We start from the raw sequence: 18,009 nt of genomic DNA on the forward strand, positions 1-18,009 counted from the left end.
GTTGGAAGTGACCGGGTCCATGCATTCCTGTTCTATGCGAACGCCTCCCCGACCCCTGAACACACCGCGTCTGTTGCCACTGTCCAGACCAGCCTGGAGAACGTCGGTCACGGAAACCCACCTCCCCGAGCTCAGGCAGAAGCTCCCCACACCCGAGACCTACCCCCCCCCAAATCTCCGAGACTTCCCAACACCTGTCCGCAGGATGTCCTGAGCCCGCGACTGGGGAACGCTCAGAGCTGGGCTACAGGGGTCGCAACGGGATTTCTGGGAAGCCCGTCCAATGCCTGAGCTTCTCAGCACACTTGCATCCTGGCCTCAGCAGGCGACAGACCAGACGGAAGCCGCACCAGTTAAAGACCGACAGCTCTGCGGCGTCCATCCTGGTCAGGGACGCGGAACTGAGCTGGGGGGCAGGAGGCCCGCGGCCGTCATCCATGTGCGGACAAGATCTGCGTGCCCTTGAAACAGGGCGGGACAGGGGCACTGCTCTGGTGTGGGGTCCCACAGCGGTGCCGGCCCCTCCCTGCTCCAAGTCTAGGTGAGACAAGGTCCACTGTACCTTCACTCACGTGTAAAACCGGCTCTTTGGTTCTAAAAACGCTGCTTTCGCGAACTTGCTAAAATTGAGCTCAAACAAACGGAAGGCTTCGCAGGACCCAGGACTCTCCTTTTTCACGGGTTATTTTACAGGGACAACCGTGAAGTGCCACGTTGCCTGTCAGCGGTTCTCAATTAAGCCCGTGTTTCTATCAGTTCCCAATCTGCCAAATTAGGCTCCGTTCTGTAACAGCCCAAAGAGCTCAAACACACAAAAAAGTACGCAAAATATCAGTTCATTGGAAAAAAGATTTTATTCCACAAAAAAATGCAAACTGGAGTAAACACCGTCTTTCCTAACGCAAACATTACAGCTATTTTTAAGTATTTCTCGAGCTTCACTTGGAGAAGCGAATGATTATAAAATTTAACAAGTTTTTAAGCCTTAAATCTGTTTGAAATGTTCCAAGTAAAAATAATTTAGCAAAACGGCTTCTTAAAAAAACCACACACGCTAACCTCGACTAGAAACCAAAGCCCCGCACCGACCTTCCTTGATGCGTAACGACCAGTTTGCAGCGCGGATGCTTCCGGAGCGAAGGGGCGGGACACCGAGTCGGACGGCCCCGCACGCACCGCGGCTGGCGGCGGCACGGGTGAGCGCCGAGCTCCAGGACTCACCTGGCGCCACGCGGGACCGCACGCGCCACACCGCCGGCTTCTCGCGCCGTCCCGCCAACCGTCCCGCCAACCGCGCTTCCCAATCACTTAAAATTACAAAAGGAAAAGGAAACAAAAGCGCCAGGGTGCGGCTTTTTCAAATTCTCGGGGCCCTGTGGGACCCCGGCTGTCCGTCCTTGCCAGTCTGTCCCCAGACGACGGGCCTGCGCGCACGTGTCAGCGGTGCCGGCCAGGGCGCCTCTCCTGCTGGAGACAGACCGGTGACGTTAAAGCTATTGGATCAACAGTTTTGAGGGAAAACTAAAGGTAGCGACTGCGGACGGCGCGCTCGCAGCGGGCCTGCGGGTGCTGCCGAAGGAGACGCGGGACGCGTGGCCCTCCTGCGTGGCTGGCTCCTGGGCGCCGTGCTGCGCGGAGGCCGGGCGGAAGGGGAGCCGGGAAGCGCCACGGTCCGGATCTTGGCCCCGCGGCCGCACGGGACACCACCACGCATTACCTGTTCCAGGCGCTGCGGTGCCGGCTGGGGGACCCTGAGCGCGACCTGTCCCGCTCGCTGCGGCGATGGCGGCTACGCTTCCGGCCCGAGCCGGCCCTGCGGTCTCGGCTCCTCTCCCGGCGGCTGGACCGCTCTCTGCTGTGCGACCTGCGGGACCGGCTGTGCGCGGGGCTCGCGCTCCGCCGCGGAGGGCTGTCGTCCTGGCGCGAGCGCTTCTTGTGCTGCCGCCGCTCCTTCCGCGCCTGCCTCGCGTCCTCCCGACTGCCCGCCCGCCGCGGCCGGCTCCTCTCCCGCTTGTGCCGCTCGTCCTCCGCGCGGCCCCCGCTGGCCCGGCCTCGGCCCCCGCTGGGCTCCCGGTTGCACTTGTCTTGCTCGGAACGGATGTCCTTTTTGGGCGCGTTCTGGTCCCAGGCGGCGGGCAGGCCCTTGGGCTGCTGGTTGTTGTCGGGAATGCAGGCGAGGACGCCGGGGCACCTCTTGTCCGGGGACGCGTCCCCCGCGGCGGCGAGGCGAGAATCGGGGCCTTCCTTGCACGGGGCCTCCTCGGGGACGCTCCCGGTCCCGTTCCTGGGCGTGCCGTCGCTCTCCGGGCGCGGCGGGGTGTCCTTCGGCGTGTCGGGGGGCGGCTGGCCCCCCAGCGGGTGCAGGGCGGCGGCGCCCACGCAGCCGGCCGACACGGTCTGCAGGATGTCCAGCACGGGCTGCAGCAGCTGCGCGTGGGAGAGCGCGAGCTCGTCGCGCGCGCGCGGGTCGTCCGCCTTCTTGCTCAGCAGGATGCTCAGCAGCCGCTCCCGCAGCTCGCGCTCCTTGCGCTGCAGCCCGAGCGCGCGCTCCTTCTCCTCCTCCACGCGCCGCAGCTCCGCCTCCTGCCGCCGCCGCCGCTCCTCCAGCTGCTGCAGCCGCAGCGACGCGTCCTTCCGCTCCTGCTCCTGCAGCTTCGCGGCCTGCGGCACAAAGGGGAAGGCGGCACGTGGACCTCTGGACGCCCCCCGCGCTCCGAGGAGGCGCTGGGTTTGCGGGGGGCCCGAGGCCTGGGGGATGCAGGTGGACGCTCCGGCCGGAGTGCGGCCCGCCCAGTCCCGACAGCGCCCGGGCCGCCGTGCGCCCGAGCGAGAAGGAACCCCGTGGCGAAGCAACGCGGCACAGCCCCCGGGGCGGGCATTTTGGGTGGGGCCCGACCTCTCCGAGGCGCGCATGGGGCCTGCTGGGAGGTCGCACGCGGTCACCAGCTACAGGGAGCTGAGATGAGGCGGACACACGCTGCCGCGGCCTCCGCGGGAGGTGCGGGGCCTGGCCTGGGTGCGCGTCTTCAATATTCACCATGAAACAGGAGCTGAGCTGCCGCGTCTCAGCGCGCCTGCCAGTCTCCTTCCCAGGGACTGATCACAACTGTAATTAGACAACAGGTTAGGGGGTCGCCCCGCGCCCCACTCTGCGGGGGCACGCGGCCTGCCAGAGCACAAGCAGCGCTGGGCGAGGTCCCCGCGTGGGCCCGGCCCCCGGCTCGCCGGAGTCACCGGCCGGGCCTCCGGAAGGAGCGGAGCGGGCAGGAGGAACGAGGAGATGCTCAGCTCTGAGACCCTCATCCATCGGGCACCCGCCGAGACCTGCGCGGTCCACGGCTGCGGAGGAGGGACGTGGCCCACCCAGGCTCCGTCTGCGCCCTCAGCTCCCCACGGTGCCAACGGGCCCCTCTATCGCCAGGCTCAGCCCACAGCCTCCCGCCGCTCCGGGCCACTGGCTTGCGCGGTCGCAGGAAAACCCGCCCTCCCGCCAGACCCAGGCAGAGCACCTGCAGGGGGAGGAGAGCCACAGGGGCCGGGGGACCCTCGCTGAACTCGGCTGCTCCCTGGGTCCGCGGGGAAACGGGGACCTTCCACCCCTGCTCCCCGAGGGCTCTCGGGACTGTGCCACAGACGGGCACACACGTCACACGGATTCAAAGCTGTGCGAGCTCTGCCAGACGGGAACATTCTAGAACCTGGACCGAGGCAGGAAGGCCCCCGACACCAGGAGACCGTGTCCCCGACTGTACTGACGCTCATCGTCACCCCGTAGCGGCAGCCGGCGGTGGGAACAGGTCGGTGACGCCAGCCCCCGGTCAGAAACAGCGGACGGCGGCCCGGAGCAGAGGCGGCGGCTCCCCGGCTGCCCGACAAGCCCGCCCCGCGCCCTCCCCCCGACCCCCCGCGCGCCCCGCACCTTGGCCCTGCTGAGCAGCTCGGCGATGAGGCGGATGGACTGCAGGTTGCGCTGGGCCAGCAGCAGCTTGCGCTCCTCCAGCCGGATCTTCTCCTGCAGCTGCTTCTGCTCCTGCGCCTGCAGCTTCTCCAGCTTCTTCTGGCTGCGGCGCAGCTCGCGGTCCCGCTGCTTCTGCTCCCGCCGGCGCAGCTTCTCCTCGCGCTTCCGCTCCCGCTCCAGCTCCTCCAGCTGCTTCTGTTTCCTGCGGGAACACGCCGACCGCTCCCGTGACCGCTCCCGTGAGCAGGGAGCGGCCGCGGCGGTGCGCGGTACCCGGCCACGCGGGGGCTGCACGCGGGGGGATGGCGCGGGGGTCCGAGCGCGAGCACGCGCGCACGTTTTAACCCCGTTCCCACACTCGGGCTCCGCTTCCGTGAGCAGGGAGCGGCCGCGGCGGTGCGCGGTACCCGGCCACGCGGGGGCTGCACGCGGGGGGATGGCGCGGGGGTCCGAGCGCGAGCACGCGCGCACGTTTTAACCCCGTTCCCACACTCGGGCTCCGCTCAACCCGGGGAACTGGAGAAGCGGACACGCACGCAGACCACAGGTTTTCAGAACCTTCCGAGGGACGGTCCTGCCGACCAGCCTCAGCCACGGAGGAAACAACGTGAGGGTCGGACACAGAAACTCTGGGTTTGAATGAGGCCCACCAAGAGCTGCAGAGGCCCACGACGGCCTGGGAACCTCCTGCCACAGCGCCAGCGGGGCTGGCCAGGCAGAACTGACCCCTGGGACCCCGATACACAGCATTCCTGCCACAAAGGGGAGGCGGCACATGAGCAGACATGGGGGCAAAGGCAGGGGGTGGACAGGGCCATCAGGAGACACACGGTCCAGCGCCTGCAGCACGCCAGCCCATAGGACAACCCGGCACACGCGCCCCGGACTCACTGCACATGGTTGTCGGCTCAGACACCACCTTTGGCTCAGGATAGAAGGGCTCAGCATGCACACCGCGCTGGCACATGCTCCCAGGGCACAAAGCCCATGGCTGGGGCTCCGCAAGCAGGCCGTAGGGTGCCGCGGAAACAGCAGGATGCACAAGTGCACAGTCCCAGACGGAGTTCTGGCAGCATTTTACTCAGGGAGAGACTAGACGCAGAAAACCGTGTACCCGGAGATCCCGCCTGTGTGGTGTTCCAGGAAAGACAAAGCCACAGTGACAGAAACCGAGGACAGCGTGCCCCGCCGTGTCTCTCCTGGACCGAGGGTCCCTAAAAGCGCGCTCTCCGGTACAGAAACGGTCATGTCGCCAAGAGGAACCACGCACACACGGCAGGTTGTTATAAACCAAACCCACGCCCACAGCCACCGGTTAGATCCTTTGTTTCTGGCAGGGGGAGGGGTCCCCAAAAAGAGGATCAAAATGCAACCAGGAGAGCTGCAGAGACCCCAACAGGGCAAGTCTGCAAACCATGGGGTATGTCTCCACGGCAACCTCAGCCGCACTCCAGCCTCAGAACTGGTCAAATAACCGAGACACGGGACAGAGCTGAAAACCGCCCTGAGGAGACAGGACGCACGAGGAGCCCAGGAGGCAGCCAAAACCCTGCAGAGCAGCCCCACAGCCACGGTGACGCCACACCGCGGAGAACGCGCACCCAACAGGACGGACGGGCAGGCAAACCCTTCGTGGCCCAGCAAGGACGGGGCGGAGCGTGGGGCTGGGCACTCCCACTGGCCAGTGGGGCAAGGGGCGGGGCCTCCGCGCGCACCGAGAGCCGCCCAGTGTCCAGACCCCACCAGTGCCGAGAGCCGCGGGTCCGAGCAGCCTGAGGCGTCCTGCCGGCGGGCACTGCTCTGAGCAGGGGCGGAGCCGGAGGCCCAGGGGCTGGTCGCCTGCCAGAGCGGGACAGCCACCCATCACGCTCCACCCGTCTGAGACTCACAAGGGGCAAGTGAACATGCGCCAGTGACCGAGGCTGGACGGGCGCCAAGGCTGCGCGAGGCCGGCCCGCACACTCGGGCCGAGAAAGGGCCACAGCCGGCAGTAGCAGCGGGCTCCGCGGGGCCGGCCTGGCCCCCTCCCCTCGCATTCCTCACCTCTAACGAGCACTCGGTGAGCTCAGCAGAGGCACTGGCTGCGCCCGACTGCCCGCACCCCCCCATCCGGAACTGTCAGTCCCCATCACGCCTCCAGCCCAGACAGACAGAGCAGCCTGTCCTCCGGGACCAAGTCCCCGCTTCTTCTAGGGGTGAAGGTCCAGGACACGGTGCCTCTAGTGAGACCCCGGGGCCTCCTGAGAGGGTGTGGGGAGGAGCCCAGGTGTGGGGGTCAGGCTCCGTGCTGGGGGGGGAGGGGGGGAGACAAGGCCTGGGCGGCTGTGCATGCAACAGGTCAGAAGTCTGACGGAGCCTCCCGCCTGGGCCTTTCCCGCTCTGCCCCAGGAGCCCAGGGACACAGGGACAGGGGCTCAGGGTAAGACCCCCACCACCAGCCCCGGGTGCAGTGTGTGCACGACGAGCCCCAGGTATTGGCCGCACTCTGGGGCAGAGTCTCCGGTCCCAGCCATGCCCCACACACGGCCCGCACGGCCTGCCCGGCCATCAAGGCGCCTCTCCCTGGTAAACGACACGGAGCCAGGGCAGGAGTAACACACGTGGTGTGCACCCGCAGCCCCAGACGGACTCGGCAGCAAAATCTCAGTCCAGAGTCGACTATGCGTCCAGGTCCCGGTGAAGGCGCCCCCAGCCGCAGGGGAAGGTGGACTGCCCTCTACGCACACCCAATCCCCAAGACCGCTAACCGGGAACGCGGCCCCATCAGACGCACCCTGCCCGTACACCCGGCAGCACACGGAACACAAACCATGGGTGGGAAAGACACCAAAACCTGCCAACAGCAGGGGTGGCGGAACATGGAGAACACCCCAAAACGAGGGGGCGCCACGGCTGAGCGTCCTTCCACAGCACAAGAACGTGGACGGGCAGCAATGGTGAGTGGGCGCATCCCCCATGCCTGAGCGGCCCGAGAGCCCAGCGACGACAGCCTGGCCACAGAAACCGCTTCCCCTGGAATGCGGCCTAGGTTACCAAGCGTCCAGTCCCTGTCGCGAGCGGAGCTTCGTCCCGAGTGCACGGCGGCCCCAACAAGGGATACTGTGCAGGGACAGCATGGCCCAGGCCTCCGGTGGCACGTGCATGGACGCACAGCGGGACGCGTACACACCCCGGACATACACGGAGAAGCGCGCACGGAGACACGCACATTCAGATGGCACGGAGACGCGCGCACGGAAACGTACGCACGGAGAAGCACACATGGAAACGCACGCAGAGACACGCTCACTCAGATGGCACGGAGACGCGCACACGGAGACGCGCACACGAGAACACATGCAAGGAGACGCGCGCACGGGAATACGCACAAGGAGACGCGCTCACTCAGATGGCACGGAGACGCGCGCACGGACACGCGCACAGAGACTCAGATGGCACAGAGACGCGCACACAGAGACGCGCACACGGGAACGCGCGCAAGGAGACGCGCTCAGATGGCACGGAGACGCGCACACGGAAACGCACGCACAGACGCGCGCATAGAGACACGCTCACTCAGATGGCACAGAGACGAGCACACAGAGACGCGCACACGAGAACGCGCGCAAGGAGACGCGCTCACACAGATGGCACGGAGACGCGCACACGGAAACGCGCGCACAGAGAAGCGCACACGGGAACACGCGCACGGAGACGTGCTCACTCAGACGCATGCACGCGGGGGCCCGCGCGTGCACACCGACCTCTCCTCGGCGCGCTGCCGCTCCTCCGCCTCCTTCTCACGGCGCTTCTGCTCCTCCCGCTGCTGCTCCAGCTCCTGCAGCTTCTGCCTCTCCAGCTGCCGCTTCTTAATGGACGCGTCGCTCAGGTGCTTGGTGGAGTCGAAGGAGACCTTCCGGGGCGAACAGCACAGAGCACAGTGACCCGTGAGCACGCTTCAGACCCGCAGCCGGAGCTGCCCGATAGCACAGAACGCCCGCGTTCCAGAGACCCCGCACTCAACAGCGGGGGCACCCGGGACATGGGGCCTGGACCCCTGGGACGCGTCCGAGCGGTCGCAGCCACTTGGCGGCTCAACACGGAACTCCCCGGCCGATGGGGGCGTGGGGGGTGGTGTGGAGTGTGCAGGACACGGACGCGACTGCGTGCTCCGATGGTCGGGAAAGAAGGTCCCCATTATCCAAGAGAGCGAGTCCCCTCCCCCAAGGACCTCCCCCGTGGACCGACGCCAGCAGGCCAGCCGCCACGGGGCCTCCGCTGTGTGAACGAGGGCTGCCCACCGGCCCCCGAACCCGCCACGGGACCTGCCCCAGACGGTGCCCGGGCCAGGGCAGGCGCTGGGCCGGGCTCACCTTGATGTTGCAGGCCACGGCCTTGCCGTCTTCCCCCTTGTACATGAGCTTCATGCCGCGCAGGGCGCTCATGGCCTGGATGAAGCCCACGTACTCGCGGTACTGCACGTAAGCCTCGAAGTTCAAGTGTCCCCCGAAACTGAAGGTGTGGAAGTTGCGGCCGGTCATCTCCTCCCGGTAGGGGTCCAGCATGGGGATGTCCACGTTGCGGATCTCCCCGAACTTCTCGAACACCTTGACCAGCACCTCCTCGCTGGGCTTCTCGGAGCCTGACTCCTTGAGGGCGAACCACCTGCAGGGCAGGCCCTCCAGGTGGATGGTGTCCGGCCGCTCCCCGGGCAGCGTCTCGTTCATGTCCTTGGCGTCGCGGAAGAAGGAGTCCCAGTCGTGGCGCGTGGGGAAGTCGATCTTGAACTCGGCGGCGCGCACCTTGAGGATGTCGGAGAAGCCGCTGAGCTTGATGGTCTTGCCGTCCAGGCAGGCCAGGAAGGACTTGACCAGGCTCTTGTTCTCCACCTCGCCCTCGAAGCGGATGAAGTCCATGGTGCTCTTGGAGATGCGCAGCGTGGAGAACTGGTGGTTGTGCACCATGCCCTTCAGCCGCTCCATCACCTCCCAGTTGGAGATGGACTTGCCCGGCTGCTTCAGCTGCGGCAGCGCCACGCTGATGGTCATCTTCGTGATGGGCTTCAGGTACAGGCCGTACGGGGGGCACAGCTCCACCGCCTCAGACGTGTCGTGCACGATGGTGGCCGCGGCCATAGCCGGAACTGTGGGCCTGGAACACCAACACGGGCGGTCAGGGCAGCAGGCCTGGGACACCGGGGTGCCTGCCCACCTCTGCCCAGGAGCGGGGCTCGAGCGCACGAGACGCCACCATCTCCCAAACCCGTGTTTTGTGCGGCTGGGGTTTTTTTGTTTTTTTTGAATCAGAGAAAAAAGAAACCCAGGCTGCAGAAAACTTCCAGGAGGAGCCTTGGGTCACCCAGCGCAGCAGCAGCCCTCCCAAGGCCGCGGAGGGAGCGCAACCGGCAGCTCCACTCCCCTGCAGGGGGAGAGGCTGCGGACTGGAGGGCTCGGGACAGGAAGGAACTCAGCTGCAGACGCCCGGAGGGTCTGCGCAGGCAGAGGCCCGAAGGAAACCGGAAGTTTCTGGCCCCAGTGTCCGCTGCAACAACTCCACTGCGGCTCATGGACCCTTCGCGTCTGCCGTAAAGTAAGAAGCAGAGAAGGGCCCGTGCAGCCTGCGCGCTCCCGTGCAGCCTGCGCGCTCCCGCTCCGCTCCCGTGCACACCTGCCCTCCTCCTGGCCTCCTGCCCTCCCCGTCCTCCCCCGAGGCAGCACCCTCCTACTGGTCCGACCAGTGCCACTTCCGGAAAGCCCAGCTCCAGCAGGAACCCAAACAACACTGGCAGCTGCCGCCCCAGCTGCCGCCCCCGCCCCCTGCCGGGAGCCTTCCCTCAAGGCCTGAGGCTCAGCCTGGGCCTTCTCCCCCACAGAGGGGCTGGTGCAGGGCAGAAGAGGCACCTGGCTGGGTCTAGGGGTAGGGAGGCCCCACACAAAGGGCTGACGGAGGGCCGTAGAGCCCCCCCAGCCCAGTCTAAGGGACTGAGGAACTCTGGGCCGACTTGTGACCCAAGACCTCCCCCAGCGTGGTCCCCATGGCCTCAGCTACCCCTAGTCCAGGCCCCCCTTCGTCAACCCTGCAGCCCGATGACCTCCAGCCCCTCCAGCTGCCCCTGGGCCCAGGGACTGGCCTCCACTGGTCAGGGCTCTCCACAGCCCCGCCGGCACCCTCAGCTTCCCCCAGCACCAGGGACAACCACAGTCCTCCACCCGTTTACCCTCTATGACCTGCCGCTGCCCCCAGGACCGCCCGGGTCTCTAGGGCCCTCTGTGCCCTCAGGAGCCCCAGATCCCTCCGCCAGGGAAGGCCTCTGTTTCTACTCCCAGGATCCCTGCGGTCCCTAGCCCCCCTCAGAAGGTGACCCTTGGACATGCTCCTCCCCTTGCAGCCCACCACCCTCAGGAACCCCAGGTCACAGGAGCCAGCACCCCCCCTCAGCTTCCCAGTGTCCTAGCCGGGGGCCACCAGTCCCAGAGACCTCAGGCACCAGCTCCCAGAGCCCCCAGCACCCCCATGCCCCACCCCCTGGTACCCCCACCTCTAGCAGACCCCAGCCCCCCATCCATCCCCCTCCCTCCCAGACGCTTCCTGCTCCTGTGTCCAAGCCCCCATCCCAGACCACTGGTTCCGAAAGGCCCCGCAGGTAGCAGGCCCGGCAAGCCCCAGGGATCCCCGGTGTCACAGAACACTGGCCCTCCTGGACCTCCAGCTCCCTGGAGCCCCCAGCCTTCACAGCCCTGGTCCTGGCCGCTGGCCCCAGAGACACTGTAGGCGCCAGTCCCCGCCCCCCCCCCCCCCCCCCGGCCCCCTAGCTGCTGGCATCCCCAGCCCTCACGGGCCAGCTCCCCAGAGCTCCCAGTTCTCAGACATCCCCGCCCCTCACAGCCTCTCCCCACCGCCGGAGCCCCCGGCCCTGACAGACTCGGCCCCTGCAGCCCCCAGAGCCCCCGGTCCTCGCAGATCTAGGCCCCCCCAGAACCTCCTGTTCTCAGACTCCCGCCTCTCACAACCCCCACAGCCCTCAGAGCCCCCGACCCTCGAAGACCCCCAGAGCCCCCGGTCCTCGCAGACCTAGGCCCCCCCAGAACCTCCTGTCCTCAGACCCCGGCGCCTCGCAGCCCCCCGCAGCCCCCCGGAGCCCGTGACCCTGGCAGACCCCAGCCCCCGAGGCCCCCAGAGGTCCGGGCCCTCGCAGACCTCAGCCCCTCGAAGACCCCGGCGGTGACAGGCCCCCGACTCTCGCAGACCTTGACCCCCAGAACCTCCTGTCCTCAGACCCCAGCCCCTCACAGCCCCCAGAGCTCCCACGGCCCCTGACCCTCGCAGACCCCAGGCCCCGCAGCCCCCAGAGCCCGTGACCCTGGCAGACCCCAGCCCCCGAGGCCCCCAGAGGTCCGGGCCCTCGCAGACCCCAGCCCCTCGAAGACTTCGGCCCCCCCAGAACCTCCTGTCCTCAGACCTCGGCGCCTCGCAGGCCCCGCAGCCCTCCGGAGCCCCGACCCTCGCACACCTCGGCCCCCCGCAGCCCCCGGAGCCCCCCAGAACCTCCGCGGCTCCCGGCCCTCAACCCCCGACCGTTCGCAGCCCGCCGGAGCCCCGGGACCCCCGCAGCCCCCGGCCCCCCCAACCATCCCCGCGAGCCCCCGGCCCCCCCGCCCCGCGGCCCCCGCGGCCCCGGCCCGGAACGCGGAAAGGCGTGGTCCCGGGGACTCGCTCACCGGCGCGGGGCTCCGCCTGCGCCCCCGGCCGCCGCCGCCCAGGCCCGAGCTCACCGCCGTCCCCCGACAACCCCGGCAGCCGCGGCCTCCCCGCCCGCCGCCGCCACCGTCCGCCGCAGGCGCCCCCGACGCCACCCGCCGCCGCCGCCGCCGCCGCCGCCGCGCCCGCCCCTGTGACGCATTTCCGCTTCCGGCCCTGGACCCGCGGAAGCGGCCGCGCGGCGGCTCCCTGTTTCGTCTGCCGGCTCTGGCTCCGCCCCTAGGCGGGACTTCCGGGAGGCCTCCGCGCGGGGAGGGGGTGGGGGGTGGCGGGCGGGCTCGGGCTTTGCACTGCGCGTGCGCGAGTCCGCCCCGCCCCCAGGCGCCACCTGCGCGCGGGTTCTAACCGCGGGCCCTACCTGCGGGCGCGCGCGCGCGCTCACCGGCCGGAAGCCCGGCAGGTGCAGAGCCTGCGCGTACGTCGGATCGCTGTCGGGAGCGCGCATCGCAGACAGCCCGGCTGTAGCGTTGGTCTGTAAGTCACTCAGTTACCACGGGTCCCTTGTACCTCCGACGTACGTGCCTGGTGGACGGTTACTAAACACGCCAAGTGGGGGACAGCGTCCGGCTTTACCTGTGTCTTCTCTTCGTTACCTTTATCCATTAATCCCAAAATACGTAAAATCTTTACCACTTCCGCCGCTCCTATTCTCAGGTCGTGAATCTCAAATTATGTAACATTTAAGGAGCCACAGGAGATACATTGTATATGAATATGTAACCATAGCTCTTTTTGTTTTGTTTTGTTTTGTTTTTTGTTCTTGATTTTTTTTTTTATAAACATATATTTTTATCCCCAGGGGTACAGGTCTGTGAGTCACCAGGTTTACACAGTTCACAGCACTCACCCAAGCACATACCCTCCCCAATGTCCATAATCCCACCCCCTTCTCCCCACCCCCCTCCCCCAGCAACCCTCAGTTTGTTTTGTGAGATTAAGAGTCACTTATGGTTTGTCTCCCTCCCAATCCCATCTTGTTTCATTGATTCTTCTCGTACCCACTTAAGCCCCCATGTTGCATCACCACTTCCTCATATCAGGGAGATCATATGGTAGTTGTCTTTCTCCGCTTGACTTATTTCGCTAAGCATGATACGCTCTAGTTCCATCCATGTCGTCGCAAATGGCAAGATTTCATTTCTTTTGATGGCTGCATAGTATTCCATTGTGTATATATACCACATCTTCTTGATCCATTCATCTGTTGATGGACATTTAGGTTCTTTCCATAGTTTGGCTATTGTGGACATTGCTGCTATAAACATTCGGGTGCATGTGCCCCTTTGGATCACTACATTTGTATCTTTAGGGTAAATACCCAGTAGTGCAATTGCTGGGTCATAGGGCAGTTCTATTTTCAACACTTTGAGGAACCTCCATGCTGTTTTCCAGAGTGGCTGCACCAGCTTGCATTCCCAGTAACCATAGCTCTTGACTAGTACTGTGCCTGTGTATAATCCCATAATGACACTCATTACACGCCAGCGACTCGCAATTTATTAAACCCCAAGTTATGGCAGATGCTGCCTAAGGCATGTGTTTCTGATGCCCCAAATAGGTCCTGATTCTGGGGGCGCCTGGGTGGCTCCGTCCGTCAAGTCTCAGACTGTGGATTTCCGCTGGGGTCACGATCTCGGGGTCATAGGATCGAGGGTTCCCCGTCCCACAGCCCCCATCAGGCTCCTTCTTTTTAAAGATTTAAAATCTTCTTTTAGTGAAAAAAATTTTTTTAATCTTCTTTTAAAGAGTTAAAAATCTTTTTAAAAAAAGAAAAGAAAAAAGAAAAGAAAAGAAGAGAAATATGTCACAAGTCTGCAAAGTGAAAATCCAGGGTAGGAGAACACAAATCTGTGTTGTTCAACACAAGGAGCCTAAACCTTACCTTCAGACAGGGCCGGACTGGGTGAGGGGACCCAGGGGCTCCTGAGCATCTGGGGGTCTGGTATGTGTGAGTCATGGTGTCCTATTAATAAGCCGCCCAGGAAAACAAATAGGATCATGATCTCCTGACAAGGAGGCAACAGAGTATCCGGGGTCCCGAGGAAAATGGGACCACTCTTTGAACCTGGGCCACCGTCTTTGCCGTCTTTATTTAACTTCTGCTTTGTGAAACAGAGACTTGTTTGGCGTTCTCGTTAAACCTTGTCCCCAAGGCGGCTTGCAAGGCGATGGCGCTGTTTCCCCGGGGGACGGTTAAATTTGGAAACTGTTTTTCCACTCCGCTCTCTGAAGCGTTTGCAGAGCAAATTAAGGGATGAGATACTCTTTCAGAACCTGCACACCTCTGAGAGGCGGTCATAACAATTTCAAAAACATTCAAGGAAAATCCTTTTACGTGTTCGAGCAAGATATTCCTCTTCTGGATACATCTCAGAAACAGAAAAACAACAAACTCCCGTATATCTAGAGCCCTAATCTTGTGCCCTCCATATGGCCTGGACATAGCTGTATAAATCACTCTCATTGAGTATGAATGAAGGCTGGGGATGATGGGATTCGCTCCCAGGATTCTTTGGCATAGGGGAAGGAATTTTGCAGTTGTAATCAAAGACCCTAATCAGGAAAATGAATTGTGGGTGGGCCTGGCCTAATCAGGTGTGGAAATCAGCATTAAGAAGGGCACGAGACTTGAGGCAGCAAAGACACAGCCTGGTGGCCTGCAAAAAGAAGCAAACTGCCTTTCGGAGAAGATCCTTTGGCAGGAATTAGTAGTTTTTACTGCTTCAACCTCAGAGAATTGAATTCTGCAAATAACCAGTAAGCTTCTAAGGCACCCAAAGTCTCAGAGGAGACCTGCCTCCCCCTTACTGGTGGCCAACACCCGATTTCAGCCTAGTGAGTCCCTGAGTAGAGACGCGGTTAGCTCATGCCTGGACTCCAGACTTAACAGAAACTGTGGGATGTTTTAAAATGTGTCTACCACGTTTCTATCACATATGGTGTATGTAGGGGGGAGGACTGGAATAACAAAAATGTATCCTTTCTAGTGCCGGACAAAGTCTGAAATCAAGGTGTCCGCAGGCTTAGCTCCTTGCAAAGCTCCACTTTCAGTTCCAAGCCTGTCTCCCAGCTCCTGGTGGTGGCCCGAAATCCTTGCTGTTCCGTGCTTGTGGCCCCATGACCCCAACGTCTGCCACCGCACAAACACCTTCCCTCCGTGTGTGTGTCTGTCTCTATGTCTCCACTTCTCATTAGGACACCCGTCACGTTGGGTTAAAAGCTCACCATAGTCCACCATGACCTCATCTTCATTTAACTGATTAGGGCCGACACACAGCGGGACCCAGCCCCTTGCTAGATGCTGGCATTCGAGGAAGCACCGCAAGAACTGAGACTAGCTAACTGGTCTACATGCGGAACCAATCCAATTCTGGCTTCCCTTGAGATTGCACGCTTCCCTCTAAGCTACACACCTCCTCCTCCATATTGATACCTTGAGATCTTGATATTGATACCTTGAGATCTATAAATGTGTGCATATATGGATACCTATGAATCTATCTAATATCTATCTATCTATCATCTATCTACCTATCATCTCTCTCCATCCCTCTCCCATCTATCCAACCACCTATGTACTCATCAGTTGATCCACTTATCCATTCTTTTACACATTCCATCCACTCATCCATGCATCCATCCGTCCACCCATCCTTGTGTGCATGCATCCATCCGTCCACCTACCCACTCAATCCCTCCACCCACCACCAATCTACTCATCTATCCATCCATAAACTCGTCTACCCACTTCTCCACCATCTACCCACTCACCCACTTCTCTGTCCCCCCGTCGAGCAAACTAGACATCCAGTCATCCCTCTCCCCATCTGTCTACCTCATCAATTTGTGCCTTTGAAGCCTTTATTCAAGACAACTCCTTTCCAGCAGGTGGCGCAGCCACCATCCTCATGAACACTGGCGGGAGCTCTGTCTTACTAGTCCTTGGCTTCAGGCCAGACCAGACCATTCACAGCTAAATCTAGGATGTCCAGCTCAATTGCAGGGGTCAGGGGTAAAAAGGACAAGAATGACCCTGAGGTTCCCAGCTCTGGCCACTGGGTGAGGTTGATGACTTAAACTCCATGGGAAAATCAATTAGGAGAAATCTCGGTTTGAGGCAGGAAGGAGGCAGGTGGGTCCTGCATTGGAGGGTGCTGGTTTGAGATGCCTGCAGCCCTGATGGAGCTGTCCAGTAAGATCCAGAGCTCTGAGTGAGTCCAAGAGGAGGAAGAACCATGACATTAGAGCTGCAACTATGGGACACAAGGAGAAGAAACTAAAACAATCCATCTGTCCATCCATACATCCATCCACCAACTCCTCCCTCCCTCCATCCATCCAACCTTCCATCTACCAGTTCATCCATCCATCTATTCACCAACTGACCCATCCATCCATCCATCCATCCACCAACTCGTCTGTCCATCCATCCATCCATCCATCTGTCCACCAATTTGTCCATCCATCCATCCATCCATCCTTCCATCCACCCATCCATCCACCAACTCATCCATCCATATGTCTGTCCGTCCGTCCGTCCATCCGCCCATCCACCCATCCATCCATTTTTGCCAGTGTCCATGTGTGACAAGATGCATGGAATATTGCAAACCAAAGAAGCTCATTGAGCCTTGCTGTCCAGTTTTTATTGATACTTGATGACATAATTTCCTTGTGCCTAACTTTAGTCTCCACCTCCTCCTGGAGGCTCAGGATAATACCTTTAGTCTTCATCCCCTCTCAAAGGTTGCAACTAATCAAGCATGTCCCAAAAGCTTCCTCATAAACCACTAAATGGTCAAGTGACCAAAGCCTCCAGGCAAACAAAGACAGGACAGGTCATGTCATGGTCTGGACATCACCTCCTAGGAGCCAGGGGCAGAGGCCAGACCTCCTTTTATGTCAGGTTGAGACTTCACCACAGGAAAACAAAGCGCAAAAGTGCTACAATTTCTGGTAAGCGATTTGAAGGCAGATGTGAAGTGGTGATATAAAGCATGGTCAGGTCAAGGGTGGGGTCTCCTCAGGAGATCATGGTGGAAGCCTAAAGGGCGGATGTGCAGGGCTTGTTGAAGGAAGTTGAGGCGATCCTGGTCTCTCGGTGCAGAGTGGTCTCCCCTACATCTAGCCAGGTCCTGGGAGTGGAGAGTGGTAGAATGTGCTTGTGGGACTTTCCACAAGAGAGATCTTACCAACCTCCTATGGGCTCCCAAGCAGAATGGAACTCTTGTGGGTGTTGGGACAAAGGTGAACCCCACAAGCAGCTGTCATCATCCAGGTGATGTCTGTGGTTGTCTTGCTGAGATAAGATCAATTGTATTTTCTACATCCCTCTCCTTCATGGCCTGTCCAGATCGTACCGAGAAACATGGAATTTCCGGGAGCTGAATTGTTGGTTCATAGAGTATCCTCCTCTGTTCATTCTCAGACTGACTATATTTTCTGCGTGGCTTGTTCCTCCTTTAGAGACTTGGGTTTAGTGTCTTAATGCCTTGGATTTATAAACATGGGTTCAAACATGGGTTTCGTGCCCTCTCTGGGATTTCTCAACAAGAAGAGTAGAAAATCGGATGTTGTAGATATCACATCAAAGGGCAGCTTCAGATAAAGATGCAAAACCGAGATACAGAATTGTCCCACTCTTTGAGGGAAATGACATCCTTGTACTTTTCCCCAAAATGCTGGGCTTCCCTTTTCTTTGTACGGTAATTGGAGTATGATTCAGAATAGATTATACGATGCCTGGCCAAGGGAAAAGAAAAAAAAAAAAAAAAAGATGTCTGGCCACAAAGAACTGAATCAGGAAGGAGCACGGCCTTCAGAGAAAACTGAAGGGATGGGCCACCTGGATGGAAATGACAAATGACAGTTGGGGGAGGCCCAGGGTAGTTGCCCCATTATGGGACCTCCAACAAGTCAGGCCTGCCAGAGAGACCCACAGGCCGTGTCCAGTCCTGAGACATCACTGAGAATTCCCATGACCAGTTCACTGAACTAGGATCTAATGTTGAGGCACTGGCAACCTCTGTCTTCTCTACCCATTCGTCCATCTGTCCATCCATCCATCCATCTACTCATCCACCCAACCAGACAACCATCCTTTGATCCATCCATCCATCCACCCATCCATCTATCTACTCATCTACTCATCCACCCAACCTATCCATCTACCTATCCATCCACCATCCATGCATAAATATATCCATCTTTCCATCCATCCACCCATCTATCTATCCATCCATTCATCCATCCCCCACCTATACTTTTCATATTTCTACCCTCTTCACTTTAACGGAAGCATGCTCATCACAAAT

The 18,009-nt window shown here is 61.1% G+C and overlaps 1 protein-coding gene across 1 annotated transcript; it reads right to left on the bottom strand.

Annotated features, from left to right (window-relative positions):
- Positions 1–833: 833 nt before the first annotated feature.
- On the bottom strand, positions 834–11,776 carry LOC309856951 (A-kinase anchor protein 17A-like). The gene is made up of 5 exons (XM_082718751.1): positions 11,656–11,776; positions 8,311–9,088; positions 7,702–7,850; positions 3,920–4,160; positions 834–2,661 (listed from the first exon to the last, which is right to left on the bottom strand). The coding sequence occupies exons 2-5, from the start codon at positions 9,070–9,072 to the stop codon at positions 1,714–1,716; spliced, it is 2,100 nt and encodes a 699-aa protein (XP_082574877.1). The 5' UTR covers positions 9,073–9,088; positions 11,656–11,776; the 3' UTR covers positions 834–1,713.
- Positions 11,777–18,009: the final 6,233 nt, after the last annotated feature.

This window comes from Mustela nivalis, assembly GCF_964662115.1.
Source record: "Mustela nivalis genome assembly, chromosome: Y".
Taxonomy (NCBI): Eukaryota; Metazoa; Chordata; class Mammalia; order Carnivora; family Mustelidae; genus Mustela; species Mustela nivalis.